Source organism: Glandiceps talaboti, chromosome 13 (assembly GCF_964340395.1).
Source record: "Glandiceps talaboti chromosome 13, keGlaTala1.1, whole genome shotgun sequence".
NCBI lineage: Eukaryota > Metazoa > Hemichordata > Enteropneusta > Spengelidae > Glandiceps > Glandiceps talaboti.
Genome location: NC_135561.1, coordinates 10,544,116 through 10,565,340, shown reverse-complemented (window position 1 = coordinate 10,565,340; position 21,225 = coordinate 10,544,116). Strand labels below are relative to the sequence as shown.

Genomic DNA, 21,225 nt, shown 5'->3' with positions numbered 1-21,225 from the left:
ATCAGACTCCCCAGCAAAATGTCAATTACTCTTAATCAGTCAAAGTTTGTGGCTGTGTTACTGCTTATTGACGGTATGCCCTTTGCTAGTTCCGACTCCAATGCGTCTAAATAAATATGTATGAGTGGATTTACATAGTTTTATTGATAAATTCACCTGACGTCCTAGCCCACACAGATACCTTAATGGGCCTGTTTAGATTATGATAAAATTTACATGTTCAAAACAGGTGTCTAATAGAGTTATAGAAAAAGTTAGTCCAGAACAAAGAATATCTTTTACAGGTAATATGATTCCATTGATAAGATATACATTAAAGGGGCACAAGCTGAGTGTATATTGCTTTTTACTCAAGTGAAAATACTTATAAGTAAAACCACATTCCAGTATAATGCTAATGTCTCTGTATGTCTTCTATGACATTACAATAAAAACATATGGCATAGTTAGAACAGTTGATTGCACAGTAGGGATTTCCTGAACATTCTTGATACGCGTACGTATAATAAATTACGTCATCAGATCATTTATGAGTTACATCTTAATACCAAGTATGTAACTATGAATTCAGTTTGTGCCCCGTTAAAATGTGAGAACCTGGGATTGAATCCCTGGCCTTTATACTGACCTGGTAATAACCGTGCCCCTGGTTTGGCCATCAGTCCTCTAGCTCTGACCACTTCTACCTCTAGATGGCCACTCCTTTCACTAATTCCAATCTGAATATCACCTAGACATGGTGATCCTAACACCTGACGGCCAACTAACTGTGCTGGACCCAAACCATCAATGAAATCACCAAACTGACCCTCTGGTCCCAGCCGTAGACCAGTTGGTAACCACATTCTGTTGATCAAAACAAACATTGAGAATGTTGGATGTGTGAAAAACAGAACAGTGAATGAAGAATGAACGTTTCATGAAGTGCACTGAACAATTTGATGAAAGCTGACACGTCAAATGAATAAAATGAATTTTATATTGAATAGTTAGTAGTCAAATAACACAACCGATGTAATTCAAAACTAAAGTGTTTTTATCGTGTGCCATGATTATTCATAGTTCATATCAAGTATAACATAACACTGGTTGAATTATGAGCCCAGAAAATGATTGTTCGAAATCCAATCAACCTGAAAACAGAAGTTACAGTGAAAAGCTAGTAAATTGACTGGTAATTTTGATGTCATAAAAAACTGTCTAGATCTCAGACAGCTTAATGTCATCATAATTGTGATTTTACAAGCACTCGGCTTTCCCTCAGCCAACAACATTGTTTACAAATTGACGCCATTGCTGATACTAGGCTTATACAGCAATTTGAAAGGGTGTTATATTTAACATTTGATATTCCTTACAATTGAACGTGGTACACAACAAAATCACTTCATTTGGTGTTAAAGTTGGAAATGGCATATGTGTATGCCTGGGTATAACTGTGTATGTACATGTGTGTAAGAGTGTGCAAACTTGCAAGTGAGTTATTTAATGAGAGAGTGAATAAGAAATTGTTCTAGAGAGTTAGCGAGTCACGCAGTACTCAGTCTAGTACATAATGCTAGACTATGTATATGTTGGCATGTATATGAGCATGTGTGGGAAGACAAAGATAATATGATATACATGTAGATGGAATATTTGGTATAAGAATATGATAATCTTAGGTGAATATTACAGTAAATACAGTCAGTGCAAATAGTGAGAGAATAATGGCAAGAGATGACTTCAGAGGGAGATTTTATAGTAAAATGTGTCTATCTGACTGTGTGTGCGTGTGTGTGTGTGTGTGTGTTTGAATATGCAATTCTGTGATTTTGAAGAAAACCGACAAACAAGCAATACAGAAAAGTAGAAATGTACATGTAGCAGTAGTTATTACATGTTACAAAATAAGATTTAGATTGCAATGACTCAAGGATTTAACCGTTAGAGAAAGAAGTACTCACTGAAGAGGAAGAAGCTTACATTTTGACCAGGTGTTTTTTTTAACAACTTACCGACTAAAATGAGACAAGTAACTATCGGTTGCCTCACTCATTGCTAAGCTATCAGGTTGCAAGGAAGGGATGCAAGGAAAAAAGATCTACAGTTATATGGGATATGGTTGGAAGGGAGCCAGATGTTAAAGTCCCAAGAACACCAATAGGAGAGCTTCGCATATTAACAACATTAATGAAGGTGCATGATTGGATAGTGTGCAACAAGACACTTATGGATAGATATACAGGTTTTTGATATACATATTTAAGTCTGAACACAGAAAAAAATCTATGTTCTGTCAAATTGGTAGTTAAACATTTACATAAGTATCAGAATTTAAAAAAAACATAATTAGGACCCCGAAAAAAGAGTTGTTTCTGGTCAGCGTGCGCATCACTTAAATACCCCCACATCGGTCTTTTTTTTGTGTTCGTCTGGCCCATGAAGTCTGCAGATCCGTGGGAAAACACAAAAATAACCCTCCCTACTTCAGTGAAGACAACTGTAGAGCCAATCATGAACCATCAAAGGACATCTGCCCCACATACACACTTGCTCTAAAGTACTAAATAAAAAGAACAGTAACTGCCATAGTAGACTGAGTGACAGGTTTGTTGAGAATGTAAAAAAAAAAAAAATTGTGTTGTCGCACCATTTTAGACAAAATGTCCTGACCAGAAACAATTCTTTCTTTTTTTTTGCCTTATACCGGGTATTTGAATTTACTGTCCAATAGCATTAAGAATTAATAGAGATTGTGGGCAAAAGTTGACAATACAATGATTAATTGGAAGGGAAACATTGACAACAAAGGTATGCGGTAGTCTTTATTGCAGCACAGTAAAGATTATGGTGAATTTTAACATCATGATATTTAATACTAGATACTTACGAGGCAGAGCTTTCTGAGCTAAGACTACAAATGCTGCCATCTGTACTCTCACGACTGGGTTGTTTAAACATACGATTCCTCATTTCAACGGCAGCACCGACTTCTTCACTTCGCACTATAGAACTTCTAGGCTTCTTACCAGATCCTTCTGAAGATGAAAAGGAATATTGTTATTAATCAAGACTTCTGAAATTAGGAAACTATTTTCTGGTCATTATCTATATGCATGATCACAAGAATATCACTTGATTGTTATCTCCATTTTAAAATGTAAAATGTTCCTACAGAAAGCTACTTTAATATGCAAAATGTGTCGGACATTCTATCATATTTTATACTCATCTAGAAGTTCTGAGGTTTCGGGTATGACTTTAGATGTTGGTACAGTGTATATTCACACCTTGTCAAATAAAATTTCTGAGCAGCACATAGTATAAAGCTAACTCCACACCTTCCAATAAATTCCTATTACATAACAATCTCTCTCTTATAAGTTGAGTTTAAGTACCAGACAATAAAACAAATACCACAGGTCTTTACTTTCTATAGAAGACTGTATTAAGATGGGTGTGTGAAAACCAATCTTTTTGTTTTGTACAACAAAGTCTCACCTTAGTGAGATTATTACAAGTAATTAAAGTTAATACCAAGGTTACAACAAGCTATCAGTCATTATAAACTGATTGTGACATGTTTACACTGAGTTAATACACATTTTTTTTTTTTTTTTTTTTTCGGTGTGGGGTAAACTTGCTGCATACCAAAAACACCCGTCATTTTACTTTATACTGAAGTTTATTTAACCATCAGTTGATCTCAAACTTGGTATTCTGGCACTTAGTGAGATAATGTAATCGTAAAAAAGAAACATTTTTACTATTGCACATATTTATATAATTACCTGTTGCACTGAGTTGTGAGGTACTGCTACTTTTCTTGGATAGTCCAACTAAGGCGGCCATTTTGTATCCGATGCTGGCTCTTCGTTTCTTTCCTTCACGTGTACTGGGTTCTGCTGCAGAGTCTGATATGCTGCCATCTTGTTTTTCAAAAGAGTAGACGTCACTAGAACTAGAGCTGCGATTCAGAGGCTTCTTGTGGGTGTTGCCCTGCATTTTGGCACTAAATGCACTATTGACAAAAGAGAAAAAGCATAGAATATTTAAAATCAACTTTCAGATTCAAATTTTTCAATCAAGTACACTTTTTTTTATGAGCGAGCCAACAAACACATAACCATTTGACTTCAACACCATCATGGAAATGTGTTATGAGACATGAACATTTGTTTTAAAATAAAGGAAGGTAGCAATATGGAAGTATGAAGGAAATTGACTGAAAAACTAAATCTAAATTTCAATGTTTTGACAACTGTTTCCCCTAATTTGGTTTTTCCCTCTTACTAAAATTGGAAAGATTTGTATATTCTATAGAAAATAGGGGTTCAGGATAAAAACTTGTCTTGAATTCGATAACTGATTTTGAACCATTTCTGAACTTGTTTTGCAGTCTGCTAACTTGATGATCAAATTTGATACAAATTTCTAACTGATATCCATTTAGGTATACTTAAGAAACAAGAAATTATCATGTCAAAATTGTAAAAATCTAGGTGGTCAAAAATATGTTCCTCACGAAAACTGTTAAACGTTTGCAATGAAACACTAAACAACAGTGTACTTTCCAGAGTTCGACGGTGTGAACCTATGAGAGAGAAACAGTTGTGTGTTGTTTTTATACATCTACTTATGCATGTTTAATGTTCCTAAACTAAATTACCTCGTCTCATGTTACCCGTTTTGCAATAAACGTGTACTAAACAGGAAATTTCATTACGTCCCGTAAGTCAAGCTTCATTGTGAGAAACGTCAGGTGACAGCACTTTAAGTAGAAGTAAATATAGGATTGGCGATTTGTATTTTAGGAAATGCAAGGTTTGTTTTTTTTACATATATTTCTACTTGATGGCTAATTTTAGATATAAAAGAGCTATAATGGTAATTTAAATTGTCTGTAATAACTTAGGCTTGTCACGACGTTTGCTAGAATCAACAAAGTTAGTACGTAAATAACATGGTTCCGTAAAAATATATTGCGTCAATCTGATTGGACAATCGTTTCGGTTGTATATCTCAATATTTAACCTAAGTTGTAATTTATAATTGACACTCGCTTTTTTTAATCAATTTTTTTTTAATTGAAAAAAATAAGAAAAGCAAAAAACATTCAATTTTGAATAATTTTACCATTATTATTACGCAGCTGGGAGGCCTGACTGCTTTTCATGAGATGCATGCATGGTTACCATCATTGCTTTGTTGACATCATTTTTTTTGGAATGATATCAAATTTCAGATAAAAATTAGTTGAGAAAGGTGTAGTTTTGATGACAATTTGCTTATCATTTTCACCATGAAAATATTTTGAAGCAATTTTTCAATTAGGTTAAAAGTCTCAAGTCATAAATTTAATAATTCTTACTATATTTTCTTCCTTTTTCAGAATTTTCAAAATATTTTGAAGCAATTTGTCAACCTTTAGTTTGGTTGATGAAGTCTCTCAAGTGGAAATTCAATAATGCTTACAAATTTTTCCATGTTTCCAAAATATTTTGAGGTAATTTTTCAATCTTTACTTTTAAAATTAGGTTGAAGTGTAAAATGGTAAAATATAACAATGCAGACAAAATATATACATTTTGAAAGTTTTGTTATTTGTTATTCTTACATAACTATATTTTATATAATAACCTATAACCTTTAACCTATAACCTTTATCGATAAATATCTTTTGCTTCTGTTCAATGATTTATTGTTAATTATGCAATTAAAATATCAGAGCGTATATAATTGCTATCAAAATGCATTAATTATTGAAATTTACAATCAAGTCGGAGCGTTTTGGACACATTAAAGAGTAGTTATGTAGTGCATCCTCTAATAAAAGACACAAATTTTTGTTGTGGGTCCAAAATACAAACATTGGATATTCTTATGAGCCACCATATTGTAAGTGATAAGGGGAACACAACATTTTTTTGTGAATCACAATATATTGTGCATTGTTGGTGCAGTAATGGTTTTACTAGTGGACACAGCAATGTTCTTGTTTAGCAGTCAGGGATATTTTAGTTACTTTTAGTTTGTGAAATAGTGAGCTGTTTAAAGTGCTCAACACTCAGACTATTACACAAATTTCATGAACCAACAAGTCAATACCAAAACAAACAAACAAACAAACAAACAAACAAACATAGACCAGACACTAACATTACAACTTGCTTTCACAAAACTTATATTTTTTTCTGTTTCTTTTATCAATTATACAGACAAGGCCTCAGTATATGAAAAAACAGACCTGCCTAGCTACACTTTTTCAAATCCAAATAATAGCGAAAGTTTAAAGCAATATTTAATCTTATTAATCTTAATCCTATTCATGAAGAATGAAATTTTATATGATATTTACTGTCACTGTTTATTGATTTCATCATTTGACGTTCACTTTTCCATAATTTCGGTACAAACTTGTCAAAATTTGGAAATTTTTCCCATCTTTGACATAAAATTTTATGCTAAAAAATATTCAATTCCCAAAATTTTTCAAAATGTCAAAATTTTCTCTACTTTCTCATTTAATTTTACTCCCAAACTTATATTATTTACATGATTTTTTATGTTTTGCTAAAATTTTCATGAAAATGATGTCAAAATTCTGGAAACAAGAGCAGCTGCTTTTAGTAGCAGCGTGAAAATTTCAATATGGCAGATGAAATCGATTGACTCCCAGTGAACACTACACAAGAATTAATGACCCATTCAAAATGAGTCAACATCATATGATCATGATTGTAAGCTTAGCAGCTGTATTCAATTTTCTGGAATATGGACTGAAATTTTTCTGACAAAGCCAAACTATTTTAGTCCCTACATGATTTATTCATCGATAACCAGATTTTTAATATACAAAACCTAACGAGAGCCAATTTTATACTTTTCGTCAATCTAACATATTTTTTTATTTCAAATGCTTTATCAAAATGACCTTCATTATCCTTTGTTTCTTTTAACAATGATGTTGCAAAGTTTTTGGATTATTTTTACGACGATATAAATTTAACAATAGGTGACCTCATAGTCTGAACATGATCTTGCCCAGGTTTATCTAAAAATAACGTTGACATGAAATATACATGAACATTAAAAACTACAAAAAAATGAGGGACAACTACTTATGAAAATCACAGTGAAAAACACAGTCTGACTAAGTACAACATTATATATGATACAATGAAAATTTTTTTAAACAAAAATTATCAATGGCGTGAGAATTTAATGTGTAGTGAATCTAACACTGAGATGAACCAGCTATGGGTTACAGGACAAAATATCACCAATACAATTGAGACTAACTTTGTGAGACGTTTTTTAAAACTTTTTCGCAAGCTCTTTTGCCTGCCTATTGCCAGTCTTTCTGTAGTGTGAGGTACAGGGGAAGCAGATAGATTAGGCACACTAGAGCTGTAGACAAAGAAGCAGAAAGAAAGAGAAAGAAAAGAACAAATTGAATTGGCATATATAGCCTTTTCCCTGCCAACATTTTTTCTTCCTAAAATTCTCCTCTGTTTCTTCATTTTTTCAACAGTTTTTGTCAAAATTGAACAAACACAAAGACAATGGTCTGTTTGAGTCTAAAATCAGATCAGAAATCAGCCAAAATTTAGGAAATTATTCAAAATTGGCAGTGAAATGGCTGTTGTGAGGTGCTGTTATTGCGTGCTGCTCTACTGCTGCCAGAAAACATGTTTGCATATTAGTAAAACATTTCATTTGTCTGTAATAAAATGTTCACATACTTGTACATCATTAGGAATACAATGCAAGTATACACATTGAACAATCAAGTGGAAAATCTGTGATCGATAAACTAAAACTAAAAATTACATAAACTAAAAATGTTACTGGCAGGGGGGTTAGGTGAACACAACAGCGAGCGATTGAAATCAGTTAACACAGTGCAATGCAAGTAAGAAATCAGTGTTAATACGTATTAAAGTGCAAACAAAAGCACAAAAGCATGCAAAACAAAACAAAAACCACTAAACAGTTAAGCATACTCGGAGAACATCCAGTGCCATAATTCTTCACCCATCTCTTCTCGTATGTTTCCCATCATGGGTAAGTAAAAATGGTGGAGATACTAAACACAGGGATTGGTTGTCTTCATGAGTCTAAAAGCAACTGATAAAACCTGTAACATCCACACAGGGAGATCAATGCATGCATTACATCCAGCATTCACAAAGTCACAACAGGTGCACTATAACAAGCATGCTAAGGGGTACAAGCAACTGGCACACTTAAGTTGAGTAAACTTTGTCTTTTCAAATACAACTGTAGACAAATTCTTTACATAACAGTACATAAAGTGTAAGCCTACATAACTATTTGTATGACGTTGGCACTTGACTTGCAAATACCAACTTGTAAACATTTTCCCTTTTCTTCAAAGACGTAATCTTTACCTTGTCAGTTTTTCTAATGCATAGGAATGTTTTTGTTCCTGTTTGGGTTTGCTTTTTTAGTTCTATCTCTCTAGCAGATGACGTACATCACCAGTGATGACATCACATCCTTTGTTCAAAACTGTTCTAAGTAGTTGTACATTTTCAAGTGTTTTGACCCAGACCTTTCTCTGGCCTATGAATAGCTCTGAAGATCCACATACGTAAACAAAACAAAGCTATATTATGGGTTGATTACGTCAAAGCATTTATCCATTTCTGATGTCACTTTCACCAAATACATGAAATAGGACTAAATCTTGCACTGATTAGAATGCAACTGACCACAATAGTTCTGTGTTAACAATTTCAAATTTGTGGTAAGTCTAAACATTGAGGAAATGTGTCTTTCTTATCAGAAAAGAAGGATTACAAAGAGACAACAATCATGAGATTTGCATTCACTACTAATGACTGCAATCCGTTGATTGTTTCTATATAAAAGACAATGCATGGTGTGAATACTGTTCCATACTTTTAGTGACCTGTCAGTTGGTTACACATGTTAAACGGGTCATTACTACACCTCGTTAAGCCAGCAATTGGACAGGCCACCATTGAGGTTCTAACACTTGCGATGATAAATGTTCTCTCAATTACCTCTGACGCCAAGCCGTCTGGCGTTTATATCTATATCAACGACTATCTGCACTAATTATTTGGTAATATTGATTAGGCCAAAGATTGTTTGACTGAAATGAATGTTACATGAACTGACAATTAATTAGTCCCACTGCACATGTTACATGATCAACCTGCTTACAAGTAAAATGCATTACAGCGTCAGCGAGTGATTTTGGGTTATTTCAAATGAGGAAAGAACTTTGCTGTTGTTGATGCCAAAAGCTAGTTTAGTAACCTTCATTTTTTCATTTAAAATCCAAAAGAATTTATCTCAGTTTCACAGAAAAAGTTTTTCTTAAGTGAAATAAACGAAATTGTGTTATTACCTTAGTTTGCGGGTTGCTTTCTGTCCATGTATGACCTGTGATTGGGTAGATATTGTACTAATGCGTGACGTTTCACTGATTTGTGTGATACCAGAGACATCACTGGTACTGGACACATTGCTGTCGCTAGATTTAATGGAGATATTATCGGGGCTTTGTTTTCGCAGTCTAGGTTTCAGTGGGAGTTCGGATGCCATTCCGAGATGTGGTGAGAGCGTATTTGCGGCCTGCTTATATTGGTTCATCTTCATCTTTAACTTCATCTGACGAGCTCGTTCATCTAGTTCGGCTTTTGCTGTGGAAATCACAAAGAATGGTCTGTTAGCATGCCATATCACTAATGTATGTATCATGGTGCATGAAGAAAACTTCTCATCTGTACATTAACATTTTCTTTATGTGTCGATAGTCAATGCCCCCTCCCCCTTCACAAGGGTTCTTCTGATATGTAAGAAACACCTTGATTTTGATACTACAGCCTAAAGACATTGCCATCATTTGTGTGTATCCCTGCTGAAAATCACCCCTCCTTCCCTGACAATATGATTATGAAAGTACTTTGAAATATTTCACATTCTAGATTAATCTCATAGTACTAGACACTTGTACCACTTGTGTTTTCCCTTTGATGTTACACTCTAAATATACTGACAGATCATTTGAGCATACCTCTCTCTCCTTTACTTGTTGGCTGCACTGGTGGTAATTGTGGCAACTGCCTGTGTTTCCTTGGCGTTGAAGGAGTTGATGATGGCGATGACCTCGCTGGGGAGGCAGCAGACGTATGTCGTATTGGCGAACTTGGCAAACTAGCCACTGGTGAGCGCATGTTAGGTGGTGATACTGTACCAACCATGGCCTGATACTCTCGTTCTATATCGTGAATTCCTCGTATTTCGGACTGACTTCTTCGGTGATGATCTGGTCTGTGAATGTCAGATCTTCTTGTTGGTGAACGTGCTCTTTCTATCTCAGATCTCCTCGTAGGTGATCGTGATCTTTCTATATCAGATCGGCGAGTGGGTGACCGTGACCGTTGAATGTCGTAGTCTCCCGTTGAGACCCTCGTTCTACGACCTGGTGATGGCGACCGTGAGCGTTGTTGTCTAGGAGGCTGATCTGGTACTGTTAAGGTGTGTGGTGGGGGTCTGTCATTCAATTCGTCTCTAGGTGGTGCTGTAACTGATGCAAAACACAGGGTGTATTTGGTAAAATGTCCAAACTACGCATTAGGTTTTTAAAACAAATAATGTTGAACAGTTTGTCCCCAGATAAGTTACATGTGAACTGTATCCAACTCCAGCAGTCTGTATTTAACCTATTCTCCACAATGCTACACCATCTCTGTAATGCTATATTCTGCAATGCTACTAATCATGTTATTTTAAGTTGAGGGGGGGGGGGGGGCAGTGCAATACAAAAAGAATGTAGCATAACCAGATTAATTCTGTAATTCAACTTGTTTTTTTTTCTCTCCTCGATTTTCATGGCTAGCATACATCACACCCCACTATTTCTCACATATGGTATAAACCGTTCTTTGGGAAACGATAGGATTGAACTATGTGTAATGGTTTCTAGGGAAAACAAGGGGGTAAATTGAGGGGATATCAGCCTACCTGTACCTGCTCTTCTTCTGGGTGATGGTGACACTGGTCTTGCCGACTGCTGTCTTCTGTCTTGTTCCCGAATTAGTCTCTCTTGTTCCCGAACTAGTCTCTCTTGTTCCCGAACTAGTCTGTCTTGTTCCCGGGCTAGTCTCAGTTGTCGGAGATGCTCCGAGTTTCTGTCGTTACCTAGTGGCGGACTACAGCTGCTACCATAGGATGACACGCTAGCACCGTCTGCAGTGCCAACAATTGCTTTATCTGTAGGTCAAAGAAGATGGAAATATGCAAAGATTAATGTCTGAAAATAAACCACCTGTGTATAATTTACTGCAGATTAATAACAGCTGAACTTGAAAAATCCATAAAAAATCTATCAAGCTACCGTTTGCACACAATACAAAATTGGTTCTTCATCCACGACCATTAAAGTGAGGTCTTAAGTAAGCACAAAGGATGAGTTCATTCCAATATACCTGTCAGGTGATATTCTTTGGAATCAACAGTCAAAAGAAAGAAATTAAGAACTGCACCAAAAACATTAGAAATTTTGAAATATTTGAAACCATTTGTCAGAACTTTTGAAACAATGCCAGAAATGAAATATTTGAAACAATGTCAGAAATTATGAAATATTTCACACAATTTGTCAGGAATGTTGAAATATTTCAAAACATTTGTTAGAAATTTTGAAATATTTCAAAACATTTGTTAGAAATTTTGGTGGGAAAACATACAGCAGACCGTCTGACAAGACGCTATAAATCATATGACATATTATTAATGATCTAATCATATGACATTATTAATGATCTAATCATTTTGCTATTCTCGTTAATACATTATGACTAAACTTCCAATCATAATTAATTAATTTTCATTTGAACTGACAAATTTTCTATGTACTGATAAATAACAAGAATATCAAGGGTAATGTTTTCTTTTTGTAAAGTTTAACTGTGTTATCATAACACCGAAATTAAGGGTACGTCAGAAAATATCACAAGTTGATCTAGATACAGTTTTGAAAGGTGTCTGCTGTAGGAAGTGGTTTTGTTTGTTTGTTTGTTTGTTTGTTTGTTTTTTTTGGGGGGGTATATATGCACTTACAAATGTAAATCTTCTGCTTAGGTAAATGGAAGGGTAAGGGGAAGGAGGTAGAGAAATATGATAAAATTGGCAGTTTTGTATCAATTTCACCTGAATTAGAGGAGAGGTGTGTATGAATGCATGTACAAAACATGTATGTGTGTGTGTGTGTGTGTGTACATGTGTGCATGATTTAGAGTATCTGAATCAGTAAAAATGAGTACACAAAGTGTCAATTTTCTTTTACATTCCTGTCACTGAAAGTGAAAACATTGATTTATAGTCTGTACTATGAGTCAGCTATAGCTGTGTTCACCTTTATCGAACATTCAGATCACCATGTACTGTGACTCAACTCTTTAGAGCCACACATACATTTATCTGTAAGACTTAGAATCACGATTCCTATCCTATGGGATTGACATTGTACTTTCAAATTCTTATCTCCAGAGAGACCACAGAACAGCCAGCACTCAGTCTTACACTAAAGCCTTACAGCTAAGAGATTAAAAATGTCTGTATGCCTTGTAGCTTGAGGTGTTTAATCCCAGCAGATTAGGTACATGGTCATACCTCATTACTAGACACCAATGGATAACACATCAGTTTTTACGACATCCAACATTTTTTACGGTTTTGACATTTTCACTGGATAGCAATTGAATGATCGCTATCCAATGGACAGGCTTTTGTTTTGTTACCACTTGAGGGTGCAATTTATTCAAAAGGTCTATTGTACAATATAGAATGATTGCTATCCAATGAACAGGCTTTATTTGGTACCACTAGTGGGCATTATTTATTCAAAAGGTCTATTGTATGATATAGTGATTACTATCCAATGGACAGGCTTTTGTTTTGTTACCACTTGAGGGCGCCATTCTTTACAAAGGTCTATAACATGAAATATCACTTTCCCTTGGGCATACTTATGTGTTGTATTACCACTTGAGTGTTGAGAGTTGAATAATTAAAGAACTCTAAATACCAACAAGTGGGTGAGAACAGAGTTACTCATGACTTAGATACATTTTGACATTTTGTGACATGGAAGCAATCATATATTGTGAATAAACAAAAGGAGACTGCCAGTACAGATTATTCAATATCGTGTGTGATCAGTTCGGTTGTTACTGCTATCAATAATTTAATCAAAATCACGATGCCACTTCAATCATGTTGCATCTTATCAAAAATATAAATCAGACTTTTTCCTCCAGCAACACTACATAACCCTCTGTAATTTATCATCACATGCACTCATAAATATAATATAAGTCACTACAAAGTTTTGAAAATATTTTTTGAAGTTGTGCTTAACATTGTATAAGATTATCTGTCAAAAAGTTGGATGATTAGATGAATTTTAGGCTGAGTTACTAAATAGCTACAACAAAGTTTCTCTGATTATTTTTATTGACATGGCAAAGTTAGGCAAGTCATGAGTTTCATTAGGTGGCACAGTTAGGCAATTATTAAAAGTCACTTCATGTCATGGAGTTAGGCAAAATACTTCAAAGTTAGGCAAATTACTTCATTCAGCAATTTTCATTTATTTGAAATTTGACCTAAACTTTTCTTTCAGTAATGTAAGAATTCAAGCAAAAGAATGGCATATGAAGTAACCTTGTCTAAACTCTAAGACTTTTTGGTTTAACACAGCTAAGTTTATGATTTAGAAAAAAAACAGCTTCTTGCATCCGGCAATATCATTGTACACATAGCAATAAAAAATCAACTATATTCAAGATTATCAACGTATGTAAAAAAAAAGGCGATTTTCATTTAGTCTACAAATATCTAGGAATCATAATGGTAAGTTAGCAAAAAAAAAAAAAAACCTTTGATATGAAAACTATGAAAGTGTAGTACTAAATCTTTCCATTACTGAAAACAGGATTGTTGAATGATGGAGCTTAGTGATGCTGCTTTCCAGGGATTTGCATTTCATTTGAAAATTCCCATCAATGAGATATATTTTAGCTTTACTAACTTGATGAGAGATACACAGAACATCTCAATAGAAATGCTTTTTGTTTGAACTTCACGTCACTAGAAAAAGTTTACCATATAATTGCAAGCAAAATATACATAAACTCTACAAAAATATCAAACTTTCAACCATATTATCCTTCTCAGAAATCATACATTTGATAACAAACAGGATTTCAATTTGAGCGTACAATTATGGCAATTTCCTAGAAAAACAACTCGTTGATGAAAGCAGTATAAAATGCAGTGTACTAGCCGTCTTCCTGTTTACGTGCATTCCACCTGGATGTCAGCCAACTTTGCTACATATGACATCATTGATAGAATTCCATCATATGTATTGCTGACTTTAACAAATGAATTCCACGACAGTAAGCATATTGCTATGACAACGGTTTTAACCTTGGAAAATATAGGACTTTGAGGTCCCTCTCTGACTCGCTCCTGACCAAATTAATCGCTTTCTGTCAAACACACTCATCAATAAACACACATTTCCATTTCCTTGTCAACGTTTTACTATTCACATACTAATAGTTACACTTCCCTTTAATGTGTCACAAGTTAAGAGTGTTTCATTCACAAATCAATAATATTTACTTAACTGAAAGCCACTCTGTTATCCTATATTTTACCATTTAACATATATCCAAGTATACATCAGATCTCTCTTTTTTGTCAACATACAAGTAAAAAAACAATATTTGACTCTAAAAGTCAGACTGGGATTAAAATGTGTGTGTTGAAAACAGTTTATTGGTTAGCCAAGTGATAAAAAAAAGAGGGGTCCTGAACAAAAGAATGCTCCGATTCAACCCATACGGCTCAACTTAAGTGATCCAAGACTTTGGGATTCAACACATTGGGGTTTTACTGCAAACTCATCAAACCCATCAACTTGAATAGCTTTTCATTAACATGAGATTTTCAACACCAGATGTTACATTCTACATACTAGATATATAACAGGTATATATATAAATTAGCAGCTGGTACTGTGAGAAGCACTACTTTTAAACAAAACTGTATTAATTTGACACAGGGTATACGTTTACATTATGTCAAGTCAACATTAATATTGGTTTAGATACATTTTAGATATTAAACCCTTACAACGCCATGTCTGCATATATGCAGATAGTCCCTTTCGGGTTCCCAAGCCAGTCAGCTTATATACAGACTAGTTTACTAATTTGCATAAACCCAATTTTCACTTCTCTATCTCATATCTGGGTAAATTAATATTCATTTGACAATATACATCATATGTAATGTGTAGATAAAGACATAAGATGATTGATTATATGTTTTTTTATTCCTTTCAAATTAAAGTTATTAATTGTAGGACAGGTACGATCCTGCTATGTAGTAGAAAAAGTCCTTGGCCTAAGGAGTCTTTTGCATGAAAAATATATGGCACCTTAACTTAACGGTTAAAATTGGTTTAGAATATACTTTTAAATATTAAATTGTATCTACTATCTATTAAATGTTAGACTCGATGGGTTTTTTTATTGTGAGTTTTATTCTAACCATTCCTCACAATAATTTTTCCATTGTTTTTTCCAAAGTAAAGTTTGTTAATTTCACACATTTTTCAGTTATTCCCAATTGCAAACCTAAATGAAATTCATTTCACTTTGAGGCAAGCATTCACCTGAATAGTAACAGGGTTACAGTTTTTTCAATATTCGCTATTCCTCAAAATGTTTGATTATAATCGTTTTAATAATCCTAGACAATATATCAATATTCCATCTAAAAATAATAATATAAATATAATAAGCGACTTTACATATGTTCAATTTAATAATTTTGAAGCCAATTTTCATATTAATAATTAGAATAATATTCTATATTCCTGTGGAAAGGCTATGTATGAGGTCAGACATTGAAATATCGGTTCTAAAATTAGCCTCATCATCAAACGCATTCTCTGAATTTATATTGAAACATTCTTTCAGTTCGGTGTCAAATCTCCAAGCATATTATTGTGTCTTCATTATTAAATAAAATAGAACAGGTGGCAGGAAATCGAGTCACAATTTATAATTGTTTGATAATCTATCTGAAGAGTAAGTGTTTCAAGTATCAAATGTATCATTTTAATTGGTTGTATCTAGGTTTCTCAGATATCGGATTTCAAATTATTGCAATATTTCATGACTGATTATTTAATTATTTCTCTTTTGTTTTACATAAATTTTATACACTCTAACTAAAAAATGATGATTCAGGTGGTTCAATAGCTACAGTCACAACAGTTTGCTTTAGAAAGCATTCAGCTGTGTCATTTGACAATGGCCTCCTGATCTTTGTGTCATGAATATGCATGAGCAATTGTAACGGTTCCATTTTATGGAATATTTTCAGTCCTAGTTACTCTTATTAAATAATTTTGCTATACATTCACTACTAATAATAAAACATATGATTCCTGCTCAAAATAATGCGAGACTTGTCAAAAAATTACCAAAAAAGTAAAATTTATGTTCAGATATTCTGGCAGAAAATTGCTTGGAACTGCATTGTGCCTGACGTAGTCACTCTTATTCATCAATTTTGCTATCATTTCACTGATAACAGTTTAAGGTTTGATTCCTGCTAAAAAGAAGCTTAAAAAATTTCAGAAAAGTAAAACATTGTTTTTCAATAAATTTGGCGGTAAAATGTTTGGCACTACCGTTCTTTCTAATTCATACATATTGCTGCATTTGACAACAAGAATTGAATTGAGGAGAGGACACTTTGGCATACACATTCCAACTGAAGTCAACACATCTGTTAATATCATCTTCAATATTTCTCATTCTATTAGCAGTTGAAAAAAAAAATATGCATTAACAATATTAGATTTGTCCAAAAATAACAATGAGGAGTACTTGACTTGAAAATTGCAAATGGAAATCAAACTGGACACAATGCTCAACCAGCTAGTTTTATTTCACTGTTGGGATTTGAGAAGTATGAATTTATGAATGTATTCCTTTCACATAATTTAGAATCATATCAGGAGAAATTCTAATGGAATATTGCAATAAATTTTTCATGTGACAAAAAAATCCATACAAAAAGGACACAATGAAAAGAAAAGATAACAAAAATTTTTGTGAAATCAGTCGCCCATGAGATATGGACACATCATAAGTAGAATTTTTAACTGAAATAGTATAAATCATTTCAAAAACTAATATTGCAGAAAGGGTTGGATGTTGTCATAGAAACATAAAAGATTTAGACTTTCTGAAGACCATCTTACGTCAGTGAAAACTGATAAGGTTTATAAAATTTTGAACTATTTGAAAATTTGAGCACATAGCACTGCAGATTGCAATATTACTTCATACTAAATTCAGAAAGTCATTGTGTATGTTCCTAATGACGTTGTGATCATCAGACATATGTCTATCTGCAGACGACAAAACCAAATGGTAATTTTGAAAATAGATTTGGGTAAAAATCCTACAAAACTGAGCGTCTTGCTAAAAACATAAAGGGTAGATGTAGACTACCTGACACGTGACCTGATAAAAAGTCCTTGCTCTGTTACTTGACTTTTCATCCCGCATGCAATTGTCATCACAAGCATTTTGTTGGTTGCATCAGGGAAGACTTGAAACATGTGACTCTGATGGAAATTTCCATAGTCATAAAATCACATGTTGACACATTTACAGACAAATAAATAAACAACAAGTAAACAATTGAGCTTGTATACAAAACAAGAAACAGAGCAAAATCTCCCAATTTCCTGAACCCCAACTACATCATGTCTAAACACATTGTTGAAAATGTGAGATGCTATAAAACACGTGTCACGTTCTACAAAGACACAAGTTGTGGTAATTTAAGTTCTATTACCTTTCACATTTATGAATAAATAATAAGCCATTTGTTTTTTTCTTTTCATGCCTTACAGAGAAACACAGCACTATGTCTTCGCTACCATAGCCTACATCTATATTGTGTACTCATATTACAAATAATCTACCTGTATTAGCTGTTGTTAATATCATAGGGTTTTCCTCTCATTTCCAATGAGCTGAAAGTTTGGATCTATAATTCCTATTTTACACATTTACATCACATCATATCCAAACTCTTTTCTCATCACATGCCATCTTTTGAAAGTTGCCATATGTTTTTTTTTATCCAAATTCTCCTATCTAGTGACTTTTCTTATCACATCTTTTGAAAGCTACACCTTTCATTGAACATAAATATACATGTACAACAAAATTGGTGATATAAAGGCCAGTTAGTTTCAACCCCAGGTTGTCATTACTTCTAGCTTATCAGTAAAGTCATATTAAAGATAGGATCTGTCTCATGCATGTCCTGCACCAAATTTTTCTATAGCTCTCCTAGACAACTAATTTTTACACCTAAATTTTTAATTCAACCACTTTTTTTGTAAATAAATAATTCTATATTTCATTGGAATTTGTCATTTGCACTACTTGAAATGTATTCGTTGGTTTGCTCTTATGTGTGGTGTACCAGATTTTGCTTTTATGTGAATTAACCAGACATGTATACACACTGGACTGTTTGGGGCTTGTTTATCTTGCATCTAATCCAGAGCGACAACAACAGAATGTCATACATACACACATTACTGTAAATTTCCGTGTACCTCAATGGGGCATCAGCAAAATGTCATCAACGACGTGACCTCACTTAACTTTCAGATATCACGTTCCATTAATGTAGACTATTAAGTCAACTCTTACTTCCCTGTACACTCTTTACCCTAAATTCAATACTCTTGTTTTTCTGGAAGTCAAAACACAGAAATGATACAAAGAGAAAGACCTGTTGTTTTTTTTAAATATGTTTTTTAAACCTTCTTTTCAAACTATTTCCTCCTATGAATTTGGTTTTTTTTTTGTGTTTACACTAACCTATTTCTTTTTGGTATATTTCTGTTCATGACAAGACTTTTCGTTTTGTATGATGTATCTAGATACAAGTGTAGTGTGTTTAGCCATGAGAATAAATAATATGAGAAAATGTACTGTCTTTAGAAATTAATCATCATCATCATCATTATCATCATCGTCTTCGTGGTCGTCGTCATCGTCGCCGCCACTGCCGTCGTCGTCGTCGTCATCGTCGTCGTCGTCGTCGTCGTCGTCGTCGTCGTCGTCGTCATCATCATCATCATCATCATCATCATCATCATCATCATCATCATCATCATCATCATCATCATCTTAAATCTCACCACGTCTCAGTACTGTGCTTGTCAAATCTGCTATCATGTTGAGTGTTCATGAAAATTGATCACTTTTTTATCGATTGTACAATCAACTTTATCCATATCTCCAATTCAAATCACCAAACTGGAAACTGTCTGCCTGCAGCCAAACAAAACCACTCACCCCTATTTTTTGAAATGGAATGATCCATCATCACATCGACATATACTCAACGATGTAATTTACAATTGTCATGAAACCACCAAAGGAATGTTACATGAAAATACGACAAATAAGCAATCCCATTTAATTCTTCAAGGTTGAATTTCGGTCACATAATATTCCTGTTCATGAACAATATCGATAGATACACTAGCACTGACAAGACAAACATCGAATTGATATCTTCAATCAATTGTTCCTATCGATGTATAAAATGATTCTAAGAATACAGAAAATTCAATAAGTTTTCTCCTTAGGGGTCAAAATGACCTCGAGATTTTCAAAAAACAAATATTTTTTTATGTTTTACAGTGACAATCAGTATTCTGATAGGCTGTTATCTTCTTCAGAAGGAATTCTTCACTTTCAATCGATATTTCATCTATTTTCCCGTTTTCAATACAAAAACAACCTGAACTTTTTAGTAAATTTACTTTCTATATTTGTCAACAAATATTTGTAGTACAAACAAAGCAACTAGTAATCGTTTAATATCTTTTCACTGCAAATATTTTAGACAAAAATTCACTTTTTATAAAAAACCTCATTATTTCAATTTTTAGATAAACCAAACATAGCAAGACAGAAACTTTGCCATCATTTTTTAAAAAGACATTTGAAAAAAACCAAACTTTTACCTCTAGTATTTCAGTTTAAATTAAGAAAATGTATTGCTATACAGTGTTATATGCATTTATAATAACATCACATGATCTGGTCAGGAAACAGAAAAAAAAAATGAGCAAAATCGAACTTCAGTAAATATTTGTTTTTTGGTAACTATACACTGAAGCAGTACAAGGTCTGGACAATAAATTATATATGATGGGAAAGGTATAATAATGGAGTTACACATGTCAACACAGTTCATCATAATTCCACCTATAAACTAATGATTACATTGCAATGATAAAACCACAGGACCATCATTTGAAATGGCACAAGCTGAGTGTACAAGATATTCCACTCAGGTGGAAACACACCAAACCTTGATTAAACTATTCTGCCAAACAGACATGAAATGTGAATGTCAATGCATGCCTTTTAAACATCTAAAGCACATAAATATACTGCCATACAAAACAACTTTTTTGAGATAAACATACATGACGCCACAGAAATTCACTCCTCGTATATAGAAGTACATCATTAACACAAATAATGCGATGTATAAACAAATATTTATATCAATAAAAATGAGAAGATTCTACTAATTTCATCTATAAGTTCAAATATGAAATCATCCTGCACACAAAAGATACAACGCCAGCTTTAACGTTTCTAAACAGTGACTATAAAACTATTTTCTACATCAGTAATGATACAACGGAAAATCGACAGTTGCGTTAGTAACTGAAACAATCTTCAGGATTTTACCACCATAAACACAACTTCAACTTTGTGATAGAAGAAATTTTCCTGCTTCAGTTTTATCAAAGACAAAAGATCCTTGAAGATCACCAACATCATGTTCATCTCACGCACATACTTAATATACATATGAAGAATAGAGACAAGATTGTAGTATATTCACTAAAAACTCTAACAAAATAGTGAAATTGCTCATACAGAAAATCTCACGGATACCTTTCAACAATGCATGTAAATGGATGAGTACTCACCAAGCTTGAATGAAATGAAGTGATGAACAGTCACTTAAATCTTGATGATTCTATAGACTCTCTGTGGTGAGAATATTACTGCAGTCTAGTCTGACCGATTGTGAATG

The 21,225-nt window shown here is 33.6% G+C and overlaps 1 protein-coding gene across 1 annotated transcript in view; it reads right to left on the bottom strand.

The window, feature by feature from the left end:
* LOC144445091 (regulating synaptic membrane exocytosis protein 2-like) overlaps nt 1–21,225 on the bottom strand; it is a 170,730-nt gene that overhangs the window by 7,406 nt on the left and 142,099 nt on the right. The window contains exons 13-21 of the mRNA XM_078134642.1: nt 11,120–11,253; nt 11,005–11,053; nt 10,055–10,567; nt 9,386–9,680; nt 7,285–7,392; nt 3,774–4,003; nt 2,873–3,020; nt 1,998–2,045; nt 629–846 (exon numbers count right to left, since the gene is read on the bottom strand). Coding sequence (XP_077990768.1) covers nt 629–846; nt 1,998–2,045; nt 2,873–3,020; nt 3,774–4,003; nt 7,285–7,392; nt 9,386–9,680; nt 10,055–10,567; nt 11,005–11,053; nt 11,120–11,253 — 1,743 coding nt within the window. The remainder of the gene's footprint in view (nt 1–628; nt 847–1,997; nt 2,046–2,872; nt 3,021–3,773; nt 4,004–7,284; nt 7,393–9,385; nt 9,681–10,054; nt 10,568–11,004; nt 11,054–11,119; nt 11,254–21,225) is intronic.